General features: G+C 37.7%; 6 protein-coding genes across 6 annotated transcripts; 4 read left to right on the top strand and 2 right to left on the bottom strand.

Moving 5' to 3' along the window:
• Window positions 1-1,322: 1,322 nt before the first annotated feature.
• GCK72_003080 (uncharacterized protein) lies at window positions 1,323-1,972 on the top strand (the record flags this gene model as incomplete). The annotated part of the gene is made up of 3 exons (XM_053723800.1): window positions 1,323-1,568; window positions 1,614-1,791; window positions 1,869-1,972. The coding sequence occupies 3 exons, from the start codon at window positions 1,323-1,325 to the stop codon at window positions 1,970-1,972; spliced, it is 528 nt and encodes a 175-aa protein (XP_053592445.1).
• A 572-nt stretch (window positions 1,973-2,544) lies between these two features.
• On the top strand, window positions 2,545-3,016 carry GCK72_003079 (uncharacterized protein; the record flags this gene model as incomplete). Its single annotated transcript, XM_053723799.1, has 3 exons — window positions 2,545-2,712; window positions 2,758-2,874; window positions 2,981-3,016. The coding sequence occupies 3 exons, from the start codon at window positions 2,545-2,547 to the stop codon at window positions 3,014-3,016; spliced, it is 321 nt and encodes a 106-aa protein (XP_053592444.1).
• Window positions 3,017-5,474: 2,458 nt separating this feature from the next.
• GCK72_003078 (uncharacterized protein) lies at window positions 5,475-6,582 on the bottom strand (the record flags this gene model as incomplete). The annotated part of the gene is made up of 2 exons (XM_053723798.1): window positions 5,475-5,610; window positions 5,654-6,582. The coding sequence occupies 2 exons, from the start codon at window positions 6,580-6,582 to the stop codon at window positions 5,475-5,477; spliced, it is 1,065 nt and encodes a 354-aa protein (XP_053592443.1).
• Window positions 6,583-9,760: 3,178 nt separating this feature from the next.
• GCK72_003077 (uncharacterized protein) lies at window positions 9,761-10,679 on the top strand (the record flags this gene model as incomplete). Its single annotated transcript, XM_053723797.1, has 2 exons — window positions 9,761-9,903; window positions 10,460-10,679. 2 exons carry the CDS (start codon window positions 9,761-9,763, stop codon window positions 10,677-10,679), a joined length of 363 nt encoding a protein of 120 aa, XP_053592442.1.
• A 2,478-nt stretch (window positions 10,680-13,157) lies between these two features.
• On the top strand, window positions 13,158-13,659 carry GCK72_003076 (uncharacterized protein; the record flags this gene model as incomplete). Its single annotated transcript, XM_003098228.2, has 3 exons — window positions 13,158-13,223; window positions 13,470-13,535; window positions 13,588-13,659. The coding sequence occupies 3 exons, from the start codon at window positions 13,158-13,160 to the stop codon at window positions 13,657-13,659; spliced, it is 204 nt and encodes a 67-aa protein (XP_003098276.2).
• A 6,756-nt stretch (window positions 13,660-20,415) lies between these two features.
• On the bottom strand, window positions 20,416-23,352 carry GCK72_003075 (uncharacterized protein; the record flags this gene model as incomplete). The annotated part of the gene is made up of 3 exons (XM_053723796.1): window positions 20,416-20,582; window positions 20,636-20,727; window positions 23,207-23,352. 3 exons carry the CDS (start codon window positions 23,350-23,352, stop codon window positions 20,416-20,418), a joined length of 405 nt encoding a protein of 134 aa, XP_053592441.1.
• Between the last annotated feature and the right edge of the window lie 567 nt (window positions 23,353-23,919).

Below are 23,919 nucleotides of genomic sequence, written 5' to 3'. Positions count from 1 at the left end.
TGGTGTTGGGCACAAAAAACGCCACTGTGAATCAATTGAATACTTATGTAAGTTATTTTGACAAAAATAGCTAAAAATTTACCCAGGAACTACCGCAAAGAGGTTTCCCATTGAGAAAACTGCAAATTTCACGAGTTTCAGTATTTCTCCTAACTTTTTTCGTAAAAATGATGAGGAAATTCAATTTGTCTTATCAAAAACTGTGTTTTCAGCCAAAATTTGATTTAAAAAAGCTAAATTTCGCTATATCGCTTAATTTTTCAGCCAAATTTAGAAAAAACCCCCATTTTCACTCAACTTGTCTGTTTTTTTGTGTGTTTTGACCCCAAAAATTTATGAAAAATGTATTTTAAGCATATTTCCCGGTTTTTCAATTGGAAAATGTTGTAAAACCTCGTTTTTTGCTCAGAAATACCGCAAAAATTAAGGTTTTTGCTCGAAGTCTCAAGAAAAAGACGCATGTAAAGCCAGTGTTCTTTTATTTAAGCGTCTATATCTTATTTAAGACCTGGAAAACTGAGCTTTTGGGAAAAATGGCTGAAAAATAGCTAAGAATGGATTTTTGACTGATTTTTGCTCTATATTCGAGCAAAAGCCAGTTTTAACAAAACATGAGTGAAAATGGAGGTTTTTTCCTAAATTTGCCTGCAAAAACTTAACCGAGATATTTCCTATGGTATAAATTTTAGCGAATTCGAAATATGGAAGAGAGAAAGAAATTCCCTGTTCGCTGCATCAGTGGGGCTCGCAAAGTTCCACGAAACAAGTAAACGGCCACACTTTATGGAACTGGCTGTGGGATGTAAGGTGATGCTCAATATGACCCTCAAGAAGGAGCCAGGCCCGTATAACGGACGAGTGGGAAAACATCTGGACGAATTCTTGAAAATCCAGTAAGCAATAAAATTTGAATTTTCAACACGTAGCTCAAATACTTACAGATTCAACCCCCAAACTGTCATCGATGTGCCAAAGTTCTTCTTCCAAAACGATGGGAAAACGTTGTAGTCAATATCCGATTCAAGCAGCAGAAGTGATGACGGTCCATATGTCTCAAGGAAAAACTTTTGATGGTGTCATCTTCATTTCCGAAAACTTGTTCACCGGAGGCTTTGCATATACAGCTCTTTCGCGATGCCGTCAGCTCCGATTGTGTAGACTGACGTCTTTAAGAACGGAGAAGTGTGACGTTCCGGAGGGATCGAATGAGGAATATCGACGACTCCAGAAGCGGCGATACCTGGATATGATGATTACTGATTGATCAATTGAATACCGTACTTTCTATCTTCACTTTTTCACACCAATTACGTTATCATTAAATGAATGTGACAACTACTTTACACTGTAAATGTGATGACCCGGTCGACTGGAAAGAGCGGACTCCAGCTGTTGTTAAAGATGGTGACAAGTTGAAAGTACTCACAGTTAAGAAGCACTACAAATTTTCAAAAGATGAAGAGATGGTCGTTGAAACTCCAAAAAACAACTTCTTGCCAAAAACTCCACTTAAAAGAAAGCGTGAAGACAAGATCGAAAACGATGAATACCGCGATCCAAAGAAAATGGTAAATTTATTATATTATTTTCAAGTATATTGTGGAATTTTATAGGAATGGATCAGATCCAAGGCGAAGTCCGCAATCATCCCAGCTGAAACTGTCGATGTCTTGAAACCAGAGTATTTGTTCAAGGAGACGGGACCACTCATCATCTATCTTTGCAATGCCTGCAAGAAATTCAATTCCGCTCGTCCAATGGAAACTATCGAGGAAGGAATGACTCAAATTCGTCAGTTTTTCGCTCAAAGCTACTTCTTATTCACTTAGAAACAACTTATTTTATTCATTAAAACCTGATAATTTCAGCTTTGGCAATGTGCACTGTCTGCCGCTTCCACCACAACCAACCATTAAACTTGAAGTTCTTCCAACACGAGCTCCCAGCTGTCAAGAAAGAATACGATCTCTGAGCTACATGCCTACGCCTATCGACTTCCAACTATCATCCATTTAAATATCCTTCAGTTTTTATTTTATAATTTTTAAGCTTTTTTTATTTCTTTTTCCTTTTCGTAAAGTTAATAAACTACTTACTCAACAAACAATCGCACCTTTCTTCTTTTTCAAAACTTGACGAGGGCACCCACAGGTAGTCCCAACGATGAGTTGCAGTGTAAACTGAATCACGCCCACCATTGATATAGCCCTGCAAACATTGCAATTATGCGACATTTTATAACATTTAGGACAATTAAGGATGGCTCATTCTACTTCTTCGCCATTTTAAATACCGTACTCCTTCTTGTTTTAGATACCGTACCTACCGTTTTTTCAGACGTGACCAGAATGCTCTTTTCTTCCCCCCAGCAAATTAACCGTCTGAATTCTGTTCGCTTGTTTCGGCCGACTTCTGTTCAGTTGTCTCGGAATCAAACACTCATCCGTGATTGTGTGAAGGCCCGGTTTTCTACAATCGCGGTAAATGATTTTTAGTTATTTTGTGAAAATAAACATACATCTTTAGGGAAACCCTTTCCACATCATGCTTGACGCTCCAGGAGGTTGTGGAAAACCCACACTACTCAAAATTCTCCGTCAAGACATCAATGAGTTCTTCCGATCCGATAATGCCTGCTTGGTCACGGCTTTCACTTGTGGAGCAGCATTCAATGTTGGAGGGAATACGCTTCACTCGACTCTCGGCATTTCTGTAAGATTTCATATTGAAATTGAAATAATTTTTTGGAATTTTTAGCCAAAAACTGGAGAGGAATTCAAACGAATGAGCGATTCTATGAAAAATCATCTCACTGACCAACTGAGGGATGTGAAGGTCTTCTTTATTGATGAAATCAGCCAGTGTTGTCCTCTTGTTATTACAGTTTCTTTTATTTTTATTACAGTTTCTTTTATTTTATTTCACTTTTTCCAATTTTATTTTCTAAAATGTAGTTTTACAAAGGTATAAATTTTTGTAGCAACAAAAAGCAGGACTCATACACAAAAGTGTCTAAAATAAATAAAAACATCTATTTTCTACTTTTTTCAATTAAAATTGTACATTATCTTACCTTTTCATCACAAAACAATCAGCAGAAGATAATAATTCAAAAATAATCAGTTATAATAAAAATTTCGACGATCTATTCCGGTAAGACGTCTTGAATGCTAAATAAATGAATATGTTGAGAAGAAGCGGGGGAGGAGAGGAGGAGGGGAGGGGGGCCGTGAAGGACGTTTGTTCCCTTATGTTTGTTTAGTTTTTCCATTTTTACGTTACTTTCGACATGATATTTTGTTTTCCCTTGTTTCATATTTGTTTGTCACAGACTTGAGACTGAAATTCGCCCTGTTACGAAAATTCGAGAATAACACTATCGATCAAAGTTAAACTGTAATATTTCATTGTCTGTATTAGTACTTTTTGGGATTTAGGCATACTTGCAAATTTACGGCCCGGCCCGGCAAGGCCCGAAGGCCCGGGCCGGGGCCGGTAGAGAATTTTCAAGGCCCGGCCCGGCCCGAAAGCCCGGCTTCAAAAAAGGAATCTATTTTTACCAAATTTTTTGAATTTTTTTGAAAGTTTACATTAAAAATTTCAATTTTTTGATGCATAACTATCTTTTGATTGAATTCTGAAGTATGGTCAAAATTTCAAATTTTATCGGCCCGTTGCAAGTATGGATTTAGGTGAACGAATTTAAAAGTTTTTATCACGAATTTCGAAATTTCATCGAGATGTTCTTCAAATGTAGCAAAATTCAGTTAAAAAAATTTGAAATCGGGCAACTCCGGGTAGCCAGGGCAGCCCGATCTTTGCAAGTTCGGTTTGTCCCCTCACAATTTTTAAATTTCTGTTGTCCAGCGTCCTTTTGATTAAAAAATGAACGAAATGACTTGAAAATACGTGACAATTCGAAATCCGGAGCTTTTTGCTGTTGTTATTTTGCGTTTTTGGGGTTTTTAAGACTTTTTTAGTTGCTTACATTTATTAAAAAGACCAGCAATAGAAAAAATGTAGTAAATTAGAAAAGATAATCATCAATTAAAGCTGCAGTCATGACCGAATGGACCCATAATTCCCTCCATTTTCGCGGGCTGAATCTCTTCTTCAGTACGCAGGCCCATAACCCTTCTAGAGCGTGTTCTCCTCTTTTGAAAATCAGCATATTTCCCTCTAGCGCATCGGTTACACCATATTCAATGAACTCTTTCATCTGAAATGAAAAAACACATTGTTTTTTTACAGGCAATTTAGATATAATTTACACTCTTTTCCATAGTGTCGAATGTAATTTTCTTCGAGTTTCCACTGTTCATAGTCATTCTTTTGGCTTCCCCCATCCGCTTTCTTGATCTTGAGAGCATTTTGTTGGATGCTTCAAAAATAAAGAAGAATTCTGCACCACTGGAAAATTTTCCTCATGGATAAATTCCTTCAAAACCGTATGAAACAGGAAATCAGGCTCATTCTAAAATCGGATGCAGTCACACTGACTAAGTTTTTCAATGATGCGAGGTACGAACCAGTCTCAATGATCCCGATTGGAAGACATGTGGATTTCGAGGAAGCCCAAGAAAGAGATTCTCCGTCCTTCGGCGTTCACAATTTCGGCTATTGTCTATTACAACATCTGCGGCACGCCTCCGCCGCACAGAAGTCATTGAAAAAGTTGGAGTAGAGAATATGATCTACTGTGGTAAGCATTAGTATACTTTCAGCATTCTACAGTATTCTTCTTTGTTTTTGAAGCATCCAACAAAACGCCATCCTGTTCAAATATCCTTCCAATATAGACCTCTTTTTCTGCATCGGACATATTTGACCATCCACTGCTCTCATGATTCAATTTCAGTAGCGGCTTGATGTAATTGACGAAGAATATCTTCTTGTGACCTAAACCTCAAAATAGGAGAACACGCTCTAGATGGTCTGTGGACTAGTGTACTGAAGAAGAGGGACCACTACGTGGAAGTACTCGTGACACCAAGCACTGTAGATTTAATTAATGAATGCCTATTTTAATTACTGGCGTTTATAGTCAGAATAACAGAAATAAGTTGAATTCAAAGAAAATCAGGAGGGCTCGTCATTCCGGTAGACGATCTTATGGGGTGAATGAGAGAAAAGAAAAGATGAGCGACGGGGGGTGTTGAGTAGAGAACTTGATTTATGACTGGTTCATGTGAGCAATGTGAAAGACAAAAGAAGTAATAATTCATCGATGACCACATGTTACCCTTCACTCTGGCGGTCATGTGATATATTGTTTTAAATGAAAAAGAGAGCAGTTGCAGTTTGGAAATTGGATGTAGTTTTGTCGAAAAAAGAAAAACCGTCCGAAGTTAATCCAGAAAAATGTGATTTCATTACATAGCAAAAATAAAGAATTTGAAAAAATCTTAACAAAAAATAAAAAAAAATGCAGTTATCAACAAATTCTCAACAAATTCCAGTTGTAAGATCTATGATCAATTTCGAATGGCATGTCCAATTGGATGAACTTCCACATGAATTTGAGAAATGCTGTCGGGTATCGGGATATAATAGCAGTTGATTTCTATCCATTTTTTCCTATCTTCAACTGTATAGCAAGTGATGCGATTACTGTAAATTACAATTATTTTAGTATATTTTTAAAAGTTCTTACCCGTCAACAAGAATGGTACCCTTAACGGAATTAGGAACCGAGCTCAACCACCTTGGACTTGAACGATTAGTTTCAATCGATAGATGTTTTCCTATCAAGTTTTTCTTTAGCGATTCGATCAAACTATGAACATTCCTAGTAGAACATGAGCTGCCCCGGAAATGAACACGAGTAGCTATTGAACCATACTGCACAGTACAATTTTCAATTATATGAATACCAGTGTTCTTGAAAATTGGCAAGTCACCAGATATGCTTTCAACTGTTATAATTGACGCCACAGGGAACTGATTGTGATTTATCTTTGGAGAAATTGAGTTTAGACTATTAACTCCCTCTTTCTCCACTTTGATACTCCCGATTCTTATTGTGTTGTTGTTCAGAGAAAACAGTTTCGAAATCAAGGAATCCATGGATTTCGATAGAGTTTCGTCGTAATTGGTATATTCCACTCTACGATATGAGTTTGAAGAACTGACAGCTAATTGAATAAATCGATTGTAAGGAGACGGTTGACCAGCTCTCTTCAAATTATACATTTCAAGTTTGAATACATAGTCTCCAAACGATCTTTCATATTTGTTCTTGATAACCTCAAAGAAAATGGGATTCGATGTTTTCAGATCCTCTTCCAACTCCTCCTCCATTATCTCCTTTTGCGTCTCCCAACATTCCACTTGCTGATAAACCGCATTTTCGAATTCTTGATGTTTGAAGCCATACTCATCAATATCATAATTCCATCCACCTTTCTTGTTGTTCAATCGGAGATATCGAGAAGTTTCTCCAGTTTTTGGAATGCAAACAACGCTTAGATTGAGTTTAGTGTAGTCATCAATCACAACATTTGATGGAGTAATGATAATGTTGTGGATTTGGACGGGCGTTGATTTGTGTAGTGCTACCATTGCAGGGCATTGCTGAGCCATTCTGGTTCTGTAAAGCAGTTTTATGTCGGTCAGTGTAGTTTGTCATTGTAACACAATGGTCACTGTAGAAAATGCGATCAGTATGAAATCGACTCTTTGAGAGCCCGTCATGACATCCCCTTTTATCCAATATTGGAACATTTACATTTTTCTTGTAGACCAAATCCAGGAGTTCATTTTTGTAGTTGACAGTTTTTTGATATCTCCGCCCACTTTTGAGATATGCGTCTATAAAGATAGCTTCTATGTGTCTTCCTTTCTGTTGGAGACGCATATCTCAAAAGTGGGCGGAGATATCAAAGAATGGTCAACTACAAAAATGAGCTCTAGGATTTGATCTACAATTTGTAATTTGACACCTCACACCATTTCAATGGTGTACTCCTCGTGGACAAGTAAAATAAGCGAATATGAATAAAAGCTGTTACTTTCCATCATTTTTCTCATTCAGATTTTTCACAAACTTCTGTGACAAATTGTTTTTGTGTTGGTTAAAATCAGAAGCGACCAAATGATGTTAATTATAACATCATATTAGAACGATTAGACCTAGATTTGACGGTATTGATTTGGAAAGTTATATTTTGGGTGGTTCTGATTCGGGCGTAGCTCTGATTCGTACCAGAAAACTAAAAAATATTTCAAATCTTACCTTAACAAAAAGTTCATGTGTTGCAGAATAACTTTTGTGCACAGATAACTTATCGGCGGATGGTTAGGTTGCTCCATTTCAAGTAGATGGTGAGTGAAAGACAATGAGACAGACTACGTGAGTAAATCAATAATGGGAATGTGAATGGGAGAATGAGGAAGGTCGTAAGGAGAGTGTGGGGGAACGGGGAAAGATGAGATAGGGAAGATAGAAACAGATGTCGGTAAATATTGAAGAGAAAATCGTGGCAAAAAAATTATCGTGTGCGGTAGAGCGCGTTTGCTCGACCACTTGGGACCCGTGTGGTGCCCAACTAGTGCCCATGAGGCCAATTGGCTCTTTCTATGGGGCCCTTTTTCAATTCATGTGCCACATGACCAAATTGAACGTTCTGTTGCCCAACCTTTTCCCAAAAACACCTTTTCTATCTGCTCGTTAGCCCTATATTTACCAGAGTTGCATGGAAGTGAAATTTTCTTATCCGGAAGTCGGAAGTCGGAAGTCGGAAGCGATTTTCCTTATCCGGAAGTCGGAACTTGGAAGTCGGAAGTGAAAAAACGCCCGGAAGTCGGAAGTTGGAAGTCGGAAGTCGGAATTAGATTTTTTCTCAAACTTTCAAAAACTCCAAGAAAAAAATCATGAATATCGCGAAAATTAGTGGAAAATTAGGTTTTGGATGAAGAAAAGCCAATTTTCCCTCTTTTTAGACCATTTTTTCAAGTATTTTTGCGAAATGCACTTTTCGAAAATTCCACAGTTATGGAATGACGGAAGTCGGAAGTGAAATTCCTTATCCTTAAGTCGGAAGGCGAAAGTCGGAAGTGATTTTTGTTATCCGGAAGTCGGAAGTCGGAAGTAGGAATGGAAAAAATGCCCGGAAGTCGGAAGTCGGAATTCCATGCAACTCGGATATTTACCTTTCTGTCTTCTCTGCCTTGTCCTCCCATACTCTCCTTACGACCTTCCTCAGTTTCCCATTCACACTCCTATTATTGATTTACTCATTCAGTCAGATTGCCGTTTCCCCATTCTCTATTACTGACTCAAAATGGAGCAACCTAACAGACCACCGATAAATTACCTTTGTACAAGTTTTTCTGCAACATAGGAACTTTTTGTTAAGGTAAGTATGTTTTAAGTCGTGGTCATTTGAAATTTTGAAACTTTCCTGTTAAATAGGCTCGATGAAATTTTCTGGTACATATGAATCAAAACTACATAAAATTGACCTTCTCCAATTGAAACCGCCCGAATCAGAACCGTCAAATCTAGGTCTAATCGTTATAATATAACATTATAATTAGCTTATTTTGCCGGGTTCTGATTACAACCAACACAAAAACATCAAAATCTATGGTTTGATTGTGGAATTAAGCCCAAGATTTGATTTACAAAATATATTCAATCAAAAAGTCACAAAAATTGACCCCCAGTGGGACCGAACCCTGGTACCCATTCTCATAGTGCTGCACCCTGACCACTTAACTCACTTCAAAACCGGCGCGATCGGCTAAACCACTAGGCGCACTAGTCGCATAACAGCGAAAATTATGAGAGTGCGTCAGTCCCTCCACCACCTCCTCCAGGCACACCAACCTATATTTATACAATTTTTCTGAGACCTCCGGCCTCCCGCGTCCACTGGATATTTGAAATACGTCTCTCTCTCTCTCGTTCCCAAAATACATCAAGGACGTGAAACAGAAAAATGTTGTATTTTCGGCGTAAACCTCCAGAGAGCGGTGTTCTTAACAAAGCAACGCTTCGAAAGGGATAAGGCCTCCGTTTATTGTTTTCTTTGCCGCCCGCCCGCCTCCCCTGACTCCGCCCCCTTTTGTTGGGTATATATACCCCCGTCTCGGATAGGATAGTCAGTATTCCCTCGAGATCGATATTCGGATTTTCGGTCCCCCATTCCTCTTACTATTTTTATTGAATTTTAATTATTTTGATTTTGATTAGTCGATTTTGGAAAGGTGAGTAAAATACGGTGTCTAGATTTTCTCCAATTTTTGACAATCTCCTGTTTACTTTCGATCTTTTGTGCGAAAACATCATCTTTTATAGCCAACCCCTGGAAATAGGAGTAGTAATCCAATTTCCATATCAAAAACCTCATTATGGTTTTATAGATAATAGCCATCTGACTACTATATGGACGGTTGTTATTATGGTTTTATAGATAATTTGTAGTTAACTTTTTGTTATCATTGAAGATAAAAAACATTTTTATCCATTTTTCAGAAAAAAAAATCCCGCGGACTCCGAGAGGTCTAATTAAGATATGTGAACACTCGAAGTGGTAAGTTTGTTTTATCATTCTTATATATAAAACGCGTGTGGGGCTAGTCACAATCTCTGTCACAATGTCGGCATTTTGTTTTTATTTCCAAAAATAAAAATTATCATTTAAAAAGTTTTCACGTGAAGTCAAGTGGCAGAGCCGCGAGAAAACGCGCTAAAGGCGCGCCAGCCTAAACCGGTTAATTAACAAATGATAATTATCATTAACTTCTTCGCCATTCAATGGCAATATTTACTTCTAAAACCACAAAGAACTTCCAACAAATTATGACGATCCCCATGTTTCAGCGACTACCAGTGCCCACCAATCGTTCTTTTCGTACTGCAATCGCTTTGACCGTCCTTCTTGTGGCGATGTGGACTGAGTGAGTTCAATTTATCTACTTTCAAAGTTTTACTGACAAGGGAAGTCTTTGAAGACGCCACTTTCAAACGACCTATAAATTTGGTCATAGGTATTTTCGACCACGGGGAGTCAAAACCTGCTAAATATCTGTACGAGCCGAGTTATATGCTCTCAAACTTTTAATATGGTCAAGCTTTTTTACATGGAATTCAAAATCGGCCGCATATACGCCACCGTACGGTTCTCCTGTGTTCATACGTTGTAAAAATGAGAATATCTTGAGTATACAACTTGTCGATTTGGAATACCATGGGAAAAAGCTTATTCACTTGCAAAGTTTGAGAGCTCATAACTCGGCTCGAAGAGATATTTAGCAGGTTTTGACTGCAGAAATAGACTCCCCGTGGTCGGAAATACCTATGACCAAATTTATAGATCGTTTGATAGTGGCGTCTCCAAAGACTTCCCTTGTGAGAGAAATTACGTTCTTGTGTCACTCCCAAACAAAAAGTTCTACTGACATGAGACAAAGAAATTTCAATTCTTTAACATTTCTGATGATCCCCATGTTTCAGCGACTACCAGTACCAACCAATCGAGCCACTAAGAAAACGCAACAGACTGTCTGCTTACTTCATGAGAATTGTGTCGTATGAAATTATCGTCGGATCAATAATCTGGACGCTGTTCAATCAGGAGGAGGCTGATGTCTACAACACCCTAACCATTTTCGAGATGATCCTCGGGTTTAATTGGAATTATTTTATTTATATTCTTTACCGTCAATATAAATAAATTTGGGTTATATTCTCTATAAGATTCTTCAAGTTCATTTTTTGATATCTGTCATGGATATTTGAAATACATCTCTCTCTCGTTCCCCAGATACATCAAGGCCGTGAAACAGAAAAATGTCGTCTTTTCGGCGTAGGTCACTCCCCCGCGGTGTTCATTGTTTTTTCTTTGCCGCCCCGTGGCCTAGGATCTGTCAACTCGGCCATCACACTGACCAACCGATTACAGTGACAAAGTACACTGTCCAAATTTTACACTGACCAAACCAAATTACTACACTGACCGAAATTCCTGTTTTCTCGAAATCGGGTATAAAAAGGAAAGTGGTGGCCTAGGATCCGTCAACTCGGCACCTTACATGGGAATGACCCGGAGTGTCCCCCTTGAAATCTTCCCATATTTTGTGCATAAGTAGTGTCTGACCTAACTAAGAAAAATCCAAAATTATAGCTGCGCTCTCGGAGGTTTCGTAGAGTTACACAACTTTTTTGGAAATTTTTGAAACTTTCGATGACTCTACTTTGAGAACTCGTAACTTTTTGATTTTTTTAACTACCGTAATGGTTTTAGGCTCATTCGATAGGTAATAACATTGACTTCAAAAATTCCTTTTTGAGCACTTACCAAAAAACGTAACCTGTTTAGCTGCAGTTGAAAGTGTGAAAAAATCGTCATTGTGAGGTAACGATAAATGCCAAATTTCGACAATCGGGGAACTGGGGACTACCACCTGCATACTCCTTACTCTGAGTTATGTCTGTATACGTGTTCAAATATAGGTCGAGCCTTTGAGTTACGGGTAGTCTCCAGTTCCCCGATTGTCGAAATTTGGCATTTATCGTTACCTCACAATGACGATTTTTTCACATTTTCAACTGCAGCTCAACAGGTTACGTTTTTTGGTAAATGCTCAAAAAGGAATTTTTGAAGTCAATGTTATTACCTATCAAACGAGCCTAAAACCATTACGGTAGCTCAAAAACTCAAGAAGTTACGAGTTCTCAAAGTGGAGACACCGAAATTTTCGAAAATTTTCAAAAAAGTTGTGTAACTCCCCGAAACCTCCGAGAGCGCAGCTATAATTTTGGATTTTTCTTAGTTAGGTCAGACACTACTTATGTACAAAATATGGGAAGATTTCAGGGGGGACACTCCGGGTCATTCCCATGTTAGACGCTTTTTTCCATACTGTAGTTTTAGCTTACTGTAGCTATTTCTACGTTCTTAACTTACTGGTTACGGTATCAACAGTCATTTTCTTACAGTAAGATGTTCGCCTCCGTATCTCTAAAAGTGGGCGGAGCTATCAAAACGTTGCCTATCACAAATATACGTAAAATTTTAAGTAGAGTATTTTCACAATTCACATTTCCCAGGTGACTCCCTCCGCTTTTAAGGTATGCTCCTTTAAATAGAAGCGACTAAAAATTCCTGAGAGGAGAGACCATATTTCACAATATCATCATATTTTTGCAAGCCGTCTTTGCAAGCAACTGTTGGTGATGAAATATCGGAAAATTTATGTTTCTCTAAGTCTCTCCTAGAACAGAAAACTATATAAAAGCCGAGACCATTTGCATGTTTATTCATATTTCCTCTATTGAGCGGCGTCCGATTGTCGCTCTCCCTCTTTCTTATGAAAACTATTGATTTTTCGAGAATTATAATTGGATTGTAAGGTATGTGTATTTATTTGGCGTTTAAATTTATTATGGATTGAGGGAGTGTTTTAAAATATGTAGAAAAATATGGAAAACCCTAGAGTCCGTTCACTCAGCACAAAAAAATCGGACAATTTACCTTCATATCTAATTAACAACAAGGTAGCAAAAAAAGCAAAACGCTTTTATTACTAGTAGTAAGAAATATTATAGTTTTACCGGTAAATGAGTATTCGGTAAATTATCGGTAAATTGTGAGTTTTTGTTTTATCATTTTTCCCATTCATGTTTTTTTTCTGTGTTTTGGTCACATGGTTAGGCCCATTAAGGAACCAAAACATCTGTTTGAACGTTTTTTTTACCAATTTTTTGTACCAAAGTACAAGGGTTCGACCCCAGTAGTGGCAATTTTTTGTTGCTTTTTGGTATAATATTTGGAGAAAAACGAAAATGTTCAGAAATTTACCGAAAAATTGAAAATCATTAACGAGTGTTCATCTCTGGACTTTAGATTGGTGATAGAATCTCAGAAACATAGCTGTTTCCCGATAATTTACCTGTAAATTTTCCGGTAAATTTACTGATGAATTTACTGAATCCTTCCGAATATTTCACGCCGAACCTCCCCATCTCTTTATTTACTGATTTTGAAATTAAAATACTGAATTACATAAACAAAATTGCTTTCAGATGAAATATCGCTCCTAAAGGGAAAGAAGCTTCTACGGAACAAATATGGCCTCACAAGGTAACACAACAATAACTGAACAAACTAAGTTAGAATTCCCTTTTTCAGATCTCAATTGGAATCTGTGCGATGCAACGGAAAGCCACAAGCAAACCGATGCGGGCAATAATGAAGAAATTTATTGATTTTTACGGGGTTCGTTAAAGTTTTCATAGAAAAATTCTTTCACGGAACCTCAAAAAAGTTGTCTTACCACGGCATCCACAGATTGAATTTCAGCAATTGGTGAACTTCTTCATTTTCCTGGAATAAGTCATTCTGAACGAACCAATTGAAAACTGGTCACTTTGTCACTGCTTGGTCTCGTTTCATTCAACAGAATTTCCACTGGAAAAAGTTAGTTCCCAGTGAACTCAGATTATCAAAATGCATTTATTTCAGGCCATCACTGATGTAATGCTTCGAAATCCATACGTCATCAACAATCTTGATCGTCAGTACGATTTGGTAAAAAAAAACTTTTGTTTCAAGAATTGCAACAACTTTTCAAAAATTTCAGCTCGATCGACGCACGAACTATTCAAAGTTCTCTCAGGCAATGGCATCGAGCATCCACGTCATGGATATGTGATTCGTGGGAAATCAAACGGGCCAGATACCGAAATAGTTGAAAATATGATACCTTTTTCGTCATTTTTCAAAGCTTTTGTTATCTCTTTTCTATAGTTTTTTTGTATACCTATTGTTATGCTAATACTAGTCACTATACATATTCATTGCCTCTGGGTTATTATCATTCTCTTCAATAAACTCTACATTGGGTTTTCTTTGTATTACGACAGTTGATCCCATAAAGGGTTTGTTGATATCTCATAAGGAGATTCAACACTCATCCTGAATCAACTAGACAACGTGGATTCTTCCTACAACAACAACCAGGAGACACTTGAAGAGCCAGTCGTCACCAAAGAAATATTTTGTGGGATTTAATTGAATTCTTCTTCAACCATTCCTCTAGAGGAGCATGTACTACAAATTCTCACCTTGAATTGAAAAAAAAATCATTGATATCTGCATTTTGGCACAGTACCGGACCAAAAAGCTATCAATTTTTGCCGTTTTCAGTTGATTTTGCCCAACTTTGAAAGTGTGTCATGGTAATTCTGATTGTTTCATCATGTAGATTTTTAATGGATCGTACAGATCAAAAGGGGAGCTTCATTTTTGTAGTTGACAACTTTTTTGTACGGACACTCCATAGAGAGTTGTGGTCATTTTAGGACGACAGCTCAAAAATCGCACTATTTTGTTCTGAAATTGGTCGATTTGAGGGAGAAATTACTTTGTCGATACGTAACTTGCTATGGAGTGTCCGTACAAAAAAGTTGTCAACTACAAAAATGAATCTCTACTTTTGATCTCTATGATTTATTAGTAATATACTTGATCGGTCAAGCAGAATTACCATGACACACAAAATTGATAGCTTTTTGTCCCGTACTGTATATTTTTCAGTGTTTAATTCGTTTTTCAAATCTCTTCTGTCATGGATATTCGAAATACGTCTCTCTCTCGTTCCCCAAATACATCAAGAACAGAAAAATGTTGTCTTTTCGGCGTAGGTCGTTCTCCCGCGGTGTTAATTGTTTCATCTTTGCCGCCCGCCCGTGTGCCACTTGCAGCCCGATACCGTACCCAACCAATACATAATGTTTATAATATATATAATGTTTATAAGACGCCCGTCTGTTTTTTTAATCCTTGCCGCCCGTCCGCCGCCTTTAGAGATCCGCCACCTGTAACCCGATACCACCCGCCACCCGCATCACTCCTTGTCCTCCTGACTCCGCCCCCTTTTGTTGGGTATATATACCCTCGTCTTGGATAGGATGGCCAGTATTCCCTAAAGACCGATATTCGGATTTTCGGTCCCCTCCATCTCACTATTTTTATTGAATTATTGGTTTTTGGTTTTGGTTTACCGATTTTGGAAAGGTGAGTAAGATAGGAAGACTAATTTTAAGGGATTTTACCAACCGATTACAGTGACAAAGTACACTGACCATCTTACACTGACCAAAATGCTTAAATTCTTATTAATCCGGTATCAAAAAGGTAGTCAATGGTCTAGAATCCGTCAAATCGGCTAAAAAAGCAGAAATTTCATTTTTCTATCTAATGGACCTATTCACAAGGTAGCAAAAAAAGCAAGCAATTTTTTTTTGCTAGTCGAAAACATTTTGCTAGAAATTCCCAGTTTTCGACCATTTACAGGCGGAACTGACACATCGGGTGGCAATTTTTGATGAGTCTTAATTTGAGTGACGTATCTTCAACTGACTCCTCATTTCACGAGGAAGTGGAGGGCCCAGTAGACGTCGGACCCCAAGTCGAGAGTAGTGACCTGCTCACATCTCAACACAATGAGCAACAGGTAAAAAACTCAAAATCAAAAAATCATTCTTCTTATTGTCATCAGGAATGTGCGGAACGGAAATCGGAAATTCCGAAATTTCCGGCATTTTTCGGAACTTTCGGAAATTTCCAATTTCCGTGAAATTTTTGCGGAAAAACTTTTGTTCCGAAATTTCGAATATTTTCGTGATGATAAACAATTATTTGTGCGAAATCGAAAGAAATTGTTACAAACCCAACGTGAACGGTGCCAAAACGTCACACATGTGTCAAAATTTACAGCATTTTTATAGATTGTGACCAATATTTCCGGATTCCGAAATTTCCGAAATTTTTAGTTCCACACATCGATGATTGTCATGTTACAGATAAATGTAGAGATTGCTCGTCAAACAAACATCCAACGTGTCCAAACGATTCGAAATCGTCAAGAACGTATAAACCAGCTGGAAAACGAAATTGCTCTTCTTCTCACCGATTTGTTTTGAATGCTTCCCAACCAATTCCCCAGCGAATGATCAATTGCGAGCTTACATCAACAAGGAGATGAAAAACGAGGTAACTGAAAGAAAAAATCAGTAAAAATAAGAAAAAATCGTATTGTAAGGGATACCGTAATTCCTTAGGTATTCCAAGATCCCATGCTTGTCAACCGGGCCGAAACGGGCCGGCGCGTAACTCGCTTCAAAATGAATATTATGAGCTCAATATACCAACATGTAGATCTCGGCGAGTTCTATGTCTGCGAGCTTTTACGGGCCGGATGGCTATTCGTTAATGTGCCGCGGGCCGTTGAAAAGTGCCAAAAAACGCGAAAATGACCAAAAAAACCATTCTAGCCCGGCCCGCGGCACATTAACGAATAGACATCCTGCCCGTAGTAGGTCACGTTTAGAGAACTTGTTGAGATCTACATTTTGGTATATTTGTCAGTTTCTTCAAAAAGGATAAAAGAAGAAGAAACGGAACAGGAATCGAAAAAATATTATTTGTTGTCTTTTGTCCTATTGAAATTATTGTAATCAAATAAATTAATTGGAATCTCGTCAGCTCCCAAAATTTCTTCAATGGCTTTTCAGCGGGAAGTTTTAATAGATTATCGAGTGTTTTCGAATAAATCACGGGATTCTACAATTCAATCTTTTAACGCAGTTAACGTGAATGTACAGTAGTTCAAAAATCGGACGACCGACACTTTTTTTATTACGGTAGCACTCGTTTCAGCATGTGTCGAGTGACGTCAAGGTGCGATCCCACGATGGCCGAGTTGACGGATCCTAGGCCACGACTACCTGTTCTAATAATATATCATAAGAAAGCTAAAGAAATACTCTATCCAAATATAAACTTAGTTTTTACCCTAGATGCATCGTATTCGAGAGAACTGAGGTCAAAGTTTTGCACCGCTGCCGGTGTTGAATCTCACTAAAACCTGTAGCAAGGACACCATCTGGCAGACTAGATACATAATTGAGAGGAAAGTGGGAGAGAGAGAGAGAAAGAGAGAGAGAGTACATAAAATCAGGAGAGCGGCTAGAGAAACAGAGAGCCAAAATGACCCCTCTCTTCTCAACTGCTTCCCCCTCTTTACTCATTATTCTGGGCGTTTTACTGAATAAATGCCGAAAAACAACTATTTGATTATTTTTGAGTCCTAATTATTGATTTCTTATTGCTTTGGAAGTTGTCACGGTGAGTTATTCGAAAAATGCAGAGAATTTCGAAAATTTATCATTGAAAATAACGATTTTTCGGCAGTTTTCTGTGATTTCGTTTTTTTTTCAGTTTAGATTTCTGAAAACTTGAACATCCCGAATACAATTTAGAAGTCATTTCACGCCAAAATTTTTTGAGTGACGTCATCGCATGATGGCCGAGTTGACGGATCCTAGGCCACGACTATTCTTTTTATACCGAATTAATGAGAAAATAGGAATTTCGGTCAGTGTAGTTTGTCACTGTAGAAAAACGAACATTCCAAACTCAGGATTTTCAAAACTTTGAGAATCCTAAATACTAGTTTTAGAGTTAAAGTGATTTTAATTTAATAAAAACCTTTTTTATTAAAAATCATCTATTTCAGCTTCCGGAATACATTCCAAGTATTCCTCTTCGTGCGTCAACTCTCTTTAGTAGATCAACTAAATGAGGCTCTGAAGGAAAAAAAGAGTGTTGCTAGATGGCGGACTCCTTCACGGATATTCATGTGGACGCCAGCGCGACATCGGTCTTTTATCATGTCGTCAAGGTTAGTTGGGCGATTTTTTATTACATAGTTTTAGAAATGGCGCTAGAATTAGTCTTTTTCGGTTTTCACTTACTAGAGAAGGTCATGAACTCGGTCTGGAGTTATGGGACGTGACCTATATCATTTGAAAACTGAGAAAATGCTGATTCCAAATATATATTTAGTTTTTGCCCTCGAGGCCCAGTATTCGAAAAAAACAAGGTCAAAGTTTGGAAAAATGACAAATGATGGCCTTTTTAACACGCGAAAATCGCTAGAAAATTTCAAAACATTTCTCGCGTGTCTGAAAGGTAATAATTTGTCATTTTTCCAAACTTTGACCATCTTTTTCTTGAATACCTGACCTCGAGGGCAAAAAATATATATTTAGAATCAGCGTTTTCTCAGCTTTCCAATGATATATGTCACGACCCATAACTCCAGACCGAGTCCATGACCTTCCCTTGTTAGTATCTACAAAATTTTTAAAAAAATCACCAAATTTTTCAATTTGATTTCTACTAGATACAGTACCGCTCAAAAGTAAATTAAGTTTTGTTTTTTTTCAGTTGACAATCTCCAACTTTGAGAGTGTGTCATGGTAATACTGATAGTCCGACAAAATAAGTTTTTATGGATCGTACAGACCAAGAGTAGAACTCCATTATTGTAGTTGACAATTTTTTTTGTACGGACACTCCCTAGCAAGTTACATATCGTCAAAGTAATTTCTTCCCCAAATCGACCCGTTTCAGTGCGAAATAGTGCGATTTTTGAGCTGTCGTCTTAAAATGGCCATAACTCTCTAGAGAGTGTCCGTACAAAAAAGTTGTCAACTACAAAAATGGAGCTCTACGTTTGATCTGTGCGATCCATTAAAAATCTACTTGATGGGACGATCAGTATTACTATGACACACTCTCAAAGTCCGACCTTTTCAACTCAAAAAAACCAAAACTTAATATACTTTTGAGCGGTACTGAAAGAAAAATTAACCTATTTCTATGTATAATATGTATATTTCAGGATCGGCCGAACCAACTGCCGTCAATCTGGAAATGTATGAAAAGTATGAACTCAACGGAGAAGACAAACCAAACGAATGAATAGGAGAAAAACTGTTCAAAGAGTTCCGCCGAGTCGAGATAAGAGAGAGTCAGACAGCCTTTATCCTAGAGGATTCTCGGAGGGAACATTTTGATGGAGCAGTATTTTCGAACTCCAATTCGAGTAAGTTACTTTTTGAAGTAGTATTTCGAAATTTCGAAAAAATAAACTTTCGATACAAGATATCTTTAAATTAGGAGAATAACATTTTCAGAATGACCGCTGTGGAAGAACAATCGGTGGAGGCTGGAAGAGTTGAAGTGGAAAACCTCTACCAGGGCTTCAACAATGTGATATGCTAGATAAAATTCGAGGTAAACATTGTATGATATCTCCTATTCCAGTAATTCTATATCATACCCTTGTCTATTTGACCATGAGTCCCCGCCTCTTTTACTGTTTTGTATGTCTGCGGTCTCATAGGTCTCACCCAGAAGCCTGTCCTTGCGGACAGGTCATGACTTGCAATCTAAGAGAGAGAAAATCCCCGAACCGTCCTATTCGTACCATATATTCTTTAATATTCTTTTCTCCTAATAAATAGTTATATTCGAACTATTTGTTATCGTCACCAGCAAGTATACGAGGAGAGAGAATAGTTATAAACATTTTGGTTTGAAAATTGTTTTTTTATAGCTAAATTTGCAGGGGCAGAGCCAGGACACGAAGGAAATTGAAGAAGACTGGTTTTCCAAAGAACAAAAGAAGATGATCCTCAAGAATTTTTGAAAGGCACTGACTTCAAAAACGGTGTGTTTAATAAATTTATTTTAAGTGAGTTTAAAACATTTAGTTTAATTAAATTTTAGTTTTATAAGTTAATTACAAATAAATACATTAACATAACTTATGTGTTAATTAACTGTTAATTACTTTGAAAGTTTTAGAATCGTGTGGTTAGAAGCTTGGAAACATTTGCCATAAAACGCGCTAACGGCACGCCTGAGGAGTCAACAATATAAAGGTTTAGACTGTTTAAAAAGCGTCTAAGGCACACCAGAACTAGCCTAGAGGTGCTATAGAATCATACGAACGCGTCCAAGGTACGCCAGCTACTGATCTTAAGATTACTGTAGTTACAGTATCCATGAAAATCGGTCACTTTTGAGTAAATTGAGACAATTGAAAACGCGTCAAAGGTGCACCACACTTGAATCTTATAAAATTTCAGCCTTCTGAATCATCGGACCGCCCGGCTCGTCGCCCATCCAATGAAGTTTTCGACTGCGCCATCCCATCCAAGAAGATTCACAAATATATAAAGATAGTGGAATTGGCCATAGATTTTAAATAAAAATATTTCTCGTTTCTCATGTTAGTTAGAAATTCATAATATACCTAGTGGGGTCTAATCTCTTTTTATACATTCAAAACAGTACACTTTCAAAATAATATATATTCATTTATTTGGAAGAGAATTAGTGAATAGTTGCCGATGGGCATTCTCGCCGAATCAAACACAAAGTCATTTCCCATTTCCACTTCGTAATTTTCCAATTCTGCTGGAATAATGGCTTCCGATCTTGCGTTGACCTCTTCTGCGATTTGGACTCCATTCTCAGAGAATTTTGGGCGCGAGGCTGGGACCAATCTGGTACCCATCTGGGAGTTTGCCACGTGAAATGGGAGATAGCCATGTCAAACGGGAGTTAGCCGTGTGAAACGGGAATTCGTCTCGTCTGTGATGAAGTTGATGTTTATGAGGCATTCTTCTATTGTCAGTTTCTTCTTGAATAGGTCCAGTTGTACTTCATGTCCCATCTTGTTGATCTTTTCCATCATATCTGCTCCGATCAGCATTGGTGCTGGACAGTCCCCGTCCTGTGATACCAAGAATGTGTGAGCCCATTTTTACTACCGTATCGCATGTTCCAAGGAATCGGATTGGAGATCCGTGTTTGTGGTTGGCGATCGGGTTCTGCGAGTGCCGGGCACAATCGTTGGCTCAAGCTGAAATTATACTAGTTAATGATAACAAAAGATCCGGCTCCAATCAGCATCACCGATTCTCTGTTCAATTTTTTCGAAAGTTTTGTATTTGTTTCATATCATATTTTGCCTTTTTCAGTTATGGAAAGCCCAACTTTCAGAGTGCGTCATGGTAAAACTAACTGTCCTACAAATCAACATTTTACGGGATCAAACAGACCAAAAATAGAACTCCATTTTTGTAGTTGACAGTATTTTTGTACGGATACTCTCTAGCAAGTTACATATCGTCAAAGTAATTTTTCCCCAAATCGACCCGTTTCAGTGCGAAATAGTGCGATTTTTGAGCTGTCTCCTTAAAATGACCATAACTCTCTAGGGAGTGTCCGTACAAAAAAGTGGTCAACTACAAAAATAAAGCTCTACTTTTGCTCTATTTGATCTCATAAAAAGTTATTTTGTGGGACAGTTTTTTAGTTTTACTATGACACACTCTCAAAATTGGACATTTTCAACTGAAAACGGCGAAATATGGTATTTTTTGGTCGGTATTGTAGTTTTCAAGCACCGGAAGTTTGGAACCAACATTCAAAACAATTTTTTTCAATTTTTTTCGAGAAAGCAGAAAAGAAATTTTCGACTATGCTTCAGAATAAGAAGAAATGCTAATTTTTCAATGAAAATTTTCAAAATTTCAGCAAAAACTTTTTTTGAAGCTTGTCACAAGAAACCCTTTGAAGTTTGTCTACTCTCGTCATTTTCAAAGCGAAAATTTAAGATTTTCAGCAGTTTTTAAAGACTGGTGAAGTTCGGGCGAGATTTTTACGTTAAAATGTCATTTTTGACACGAAAAACGTTCAATTAGCGGGTTTTTCCGCTAAAAAATGTCTGAAAATCGCGAATTCGGGTTGAAAAATATGGTTTTTAGCAATTTTCGATGGTAAAAATGGTCAGAAAAGTCATTATCACTAAAAAAAACTAATTTATACACTACAAATTGCCATTTTGGCTATAAAATCGGTCAGTATTTCAGGTTTTCAGCCATAAATTTAACAATTTTGCGATTTAGTTGCAAAACGTCGTTGTTTTCGAAATGTCGTTGTTGAGAAATGTCGCGGAGCCAGATTTTTACGTTAAAATGTCGTTTTTTACACGAAAAACGTTCAATTAGGGGTTTTTCTGCTCAAAAACTGCTGAAAATCTCAAATTCCGGTTGAGAAAATATGATTTTTAGCAAGTTTCGATTGTAAAAAGTGCCAAAAAAGACATGATCACTAGAAATTGCCATTTCGACTATAAAATCAGTTAGTTTTTCAGATTTTCTGTCAAAAAATCAAGTTTCGAAGTCTTTCAGCTCCAAACCAATCAAAAAACGATATACGTTTTATTATATCTTTTTGAGGAATGGTTTGCAACATTTTTAATGCTTTCTGGCGCGCCTTTGATGCGTTTTTCTGATATCTTTAAAATTTCTAGTTTACTAACCTCCACGACTTACAAAGCAATAAAAATAAATAATTAGAATTCAGAAATAATCAGATACATAGTTTTTCGGCATTCATTCAGTAGTACGCCAAGAATAGTGAGTAAAGAGGAGGAATGGGGTAGTGGAGAAGAAAAGGGGGACGTGTTTTCTGTCTGCCTCTCTAGTCACTCTCTCAATTTGCTGTACTCTCTCGTTTGGTATTCCGGATGACCAGATGGGATAGATTCGCATCTGTTCATATCCCTCCCCCCTTTTATTTTTGAGGAATAGAGGGAGAGAGAGAGAGGGGGGAAGAACCTTCCTCTACACCAGTGTTGTTGGGAATTCCGACTTCCGGGTTTTTTTTTCACTTCCAACTTCCGACTTCAGAAAATAGGCTTTTCTTCAGCCAAAAACTAGTTTCTCACTGATTTTCGCGAATTTTATGAACTTTTTCTAGGAGTTTTTGAATCTTTGCGAAAAAATCTAATACCGACTTCCGACTTCCGACTTCCGGGTGTTTTTTACTTCCGACTTCCGACTTCCGACTTCAGGATAAGAAATTTTACTTCCGACTTCCGACTTCCAACTTCCTGATAAGAAAAATCACTTCCAACTTTCGACTTCCGGATAAGAAAATTTTCACTTCCCAACATCTCTGCTCTACACCCATTAATCGAGATCTCGAGCGGCCGTGTGGGAGACAACACCGAAACTCTCTGTGTTTATTGTTCAAGTAGAAAAATTAGAAATCGAACTTTTAAATTTCTGGAGCACAGAAATAAAACCAAACAAAGGTGATCAAGTTTGGCTGTTTTCAGTGGAAAATGACCAACTTTGACAGTGTTTTTCGGTGTCATCTCATTGTCCGATAAACTCAATTTTGTATGGGCTCGATTCTTTACATGTAACTTCCATGGTAGTTTCCATACAAAAAAATGGGCAACTACAAAAATGATGTACTATTTTTGTTCTGTCCAACTCATACAAAATAGATCTGAGTGGATTCCTCATTCTGAGATTATGAATCCCTACACTTCTCCGGTCTCAACGTTATTCCACTTTTCTCGTTTTGTCCAAGACTTCCTCGATGTCTCGAATCTGTTGACTTGGGCCAACAGATCATCGATGTACACATTTACTCGAGCTTGGAATTCCTTGCTAGTGGTGTTCATAACCATTGGTTGTTACATGTCCCTGGCTGGGGCATGTGTTCCAGTCTGTCTTTTACTGCGGCCTAGACCTCTGGTGGGGTCTATGAGGTAGTTTCTTTTCATACATTGAAAACAGTACACATTTAGAATTACGGAATTTATTAATAAAGAGTTAGTAAAAATATACATATATCCATTAGAGAGAGTGTGATCTGCGGTGACGCTGGTGCTCAGTTTCATTCTGCTTTCATTCGTTGATTGACCGGCTTGCTATCTGGAAACAAGAAAACTTGTACGAACGAAGAATTTCGAAAATTCAATTACCATCAGAACTTCCTGGTTGATTTCTTTTTCTTGATGTGAGTAGCATAATAGTCTCTTTTTGTCTTTTCCAGTGAAGCCAGCAGTAGATTGACGAACGTTCATTTCCTTACAAAACATATCTGTTGTTCTGTGTAGTTTTGCGTCGTATCCACCTAGAATATTTAATTGACTAGAAGAAGGTCATGGGGTCAGTTCGGAGTTATGGGACGTGTCCTATATCATTGGATAGCTGAAATTACGCTGATTCCAAATATATAGTTAGTTTTTTCC

The sequence above is a fragment of the Caenorhabditis remanei genome, chromosome I, assembly GCF_010183535.1.
Source record: "Caenorhabditis remanei strain PX506 chromosome I, whole genome shotgun sequence".
NCBI classification, from domain to species: Eukaryota; Metazoa; Nematoda; class Chromadorea; order Rhabditida; family Rhabditidae; genus Caenorhabditis; species Caenorhabditis remanei.
This window is presented reverse-complemented; position numbering and strand designations above follow the sequence as displayed.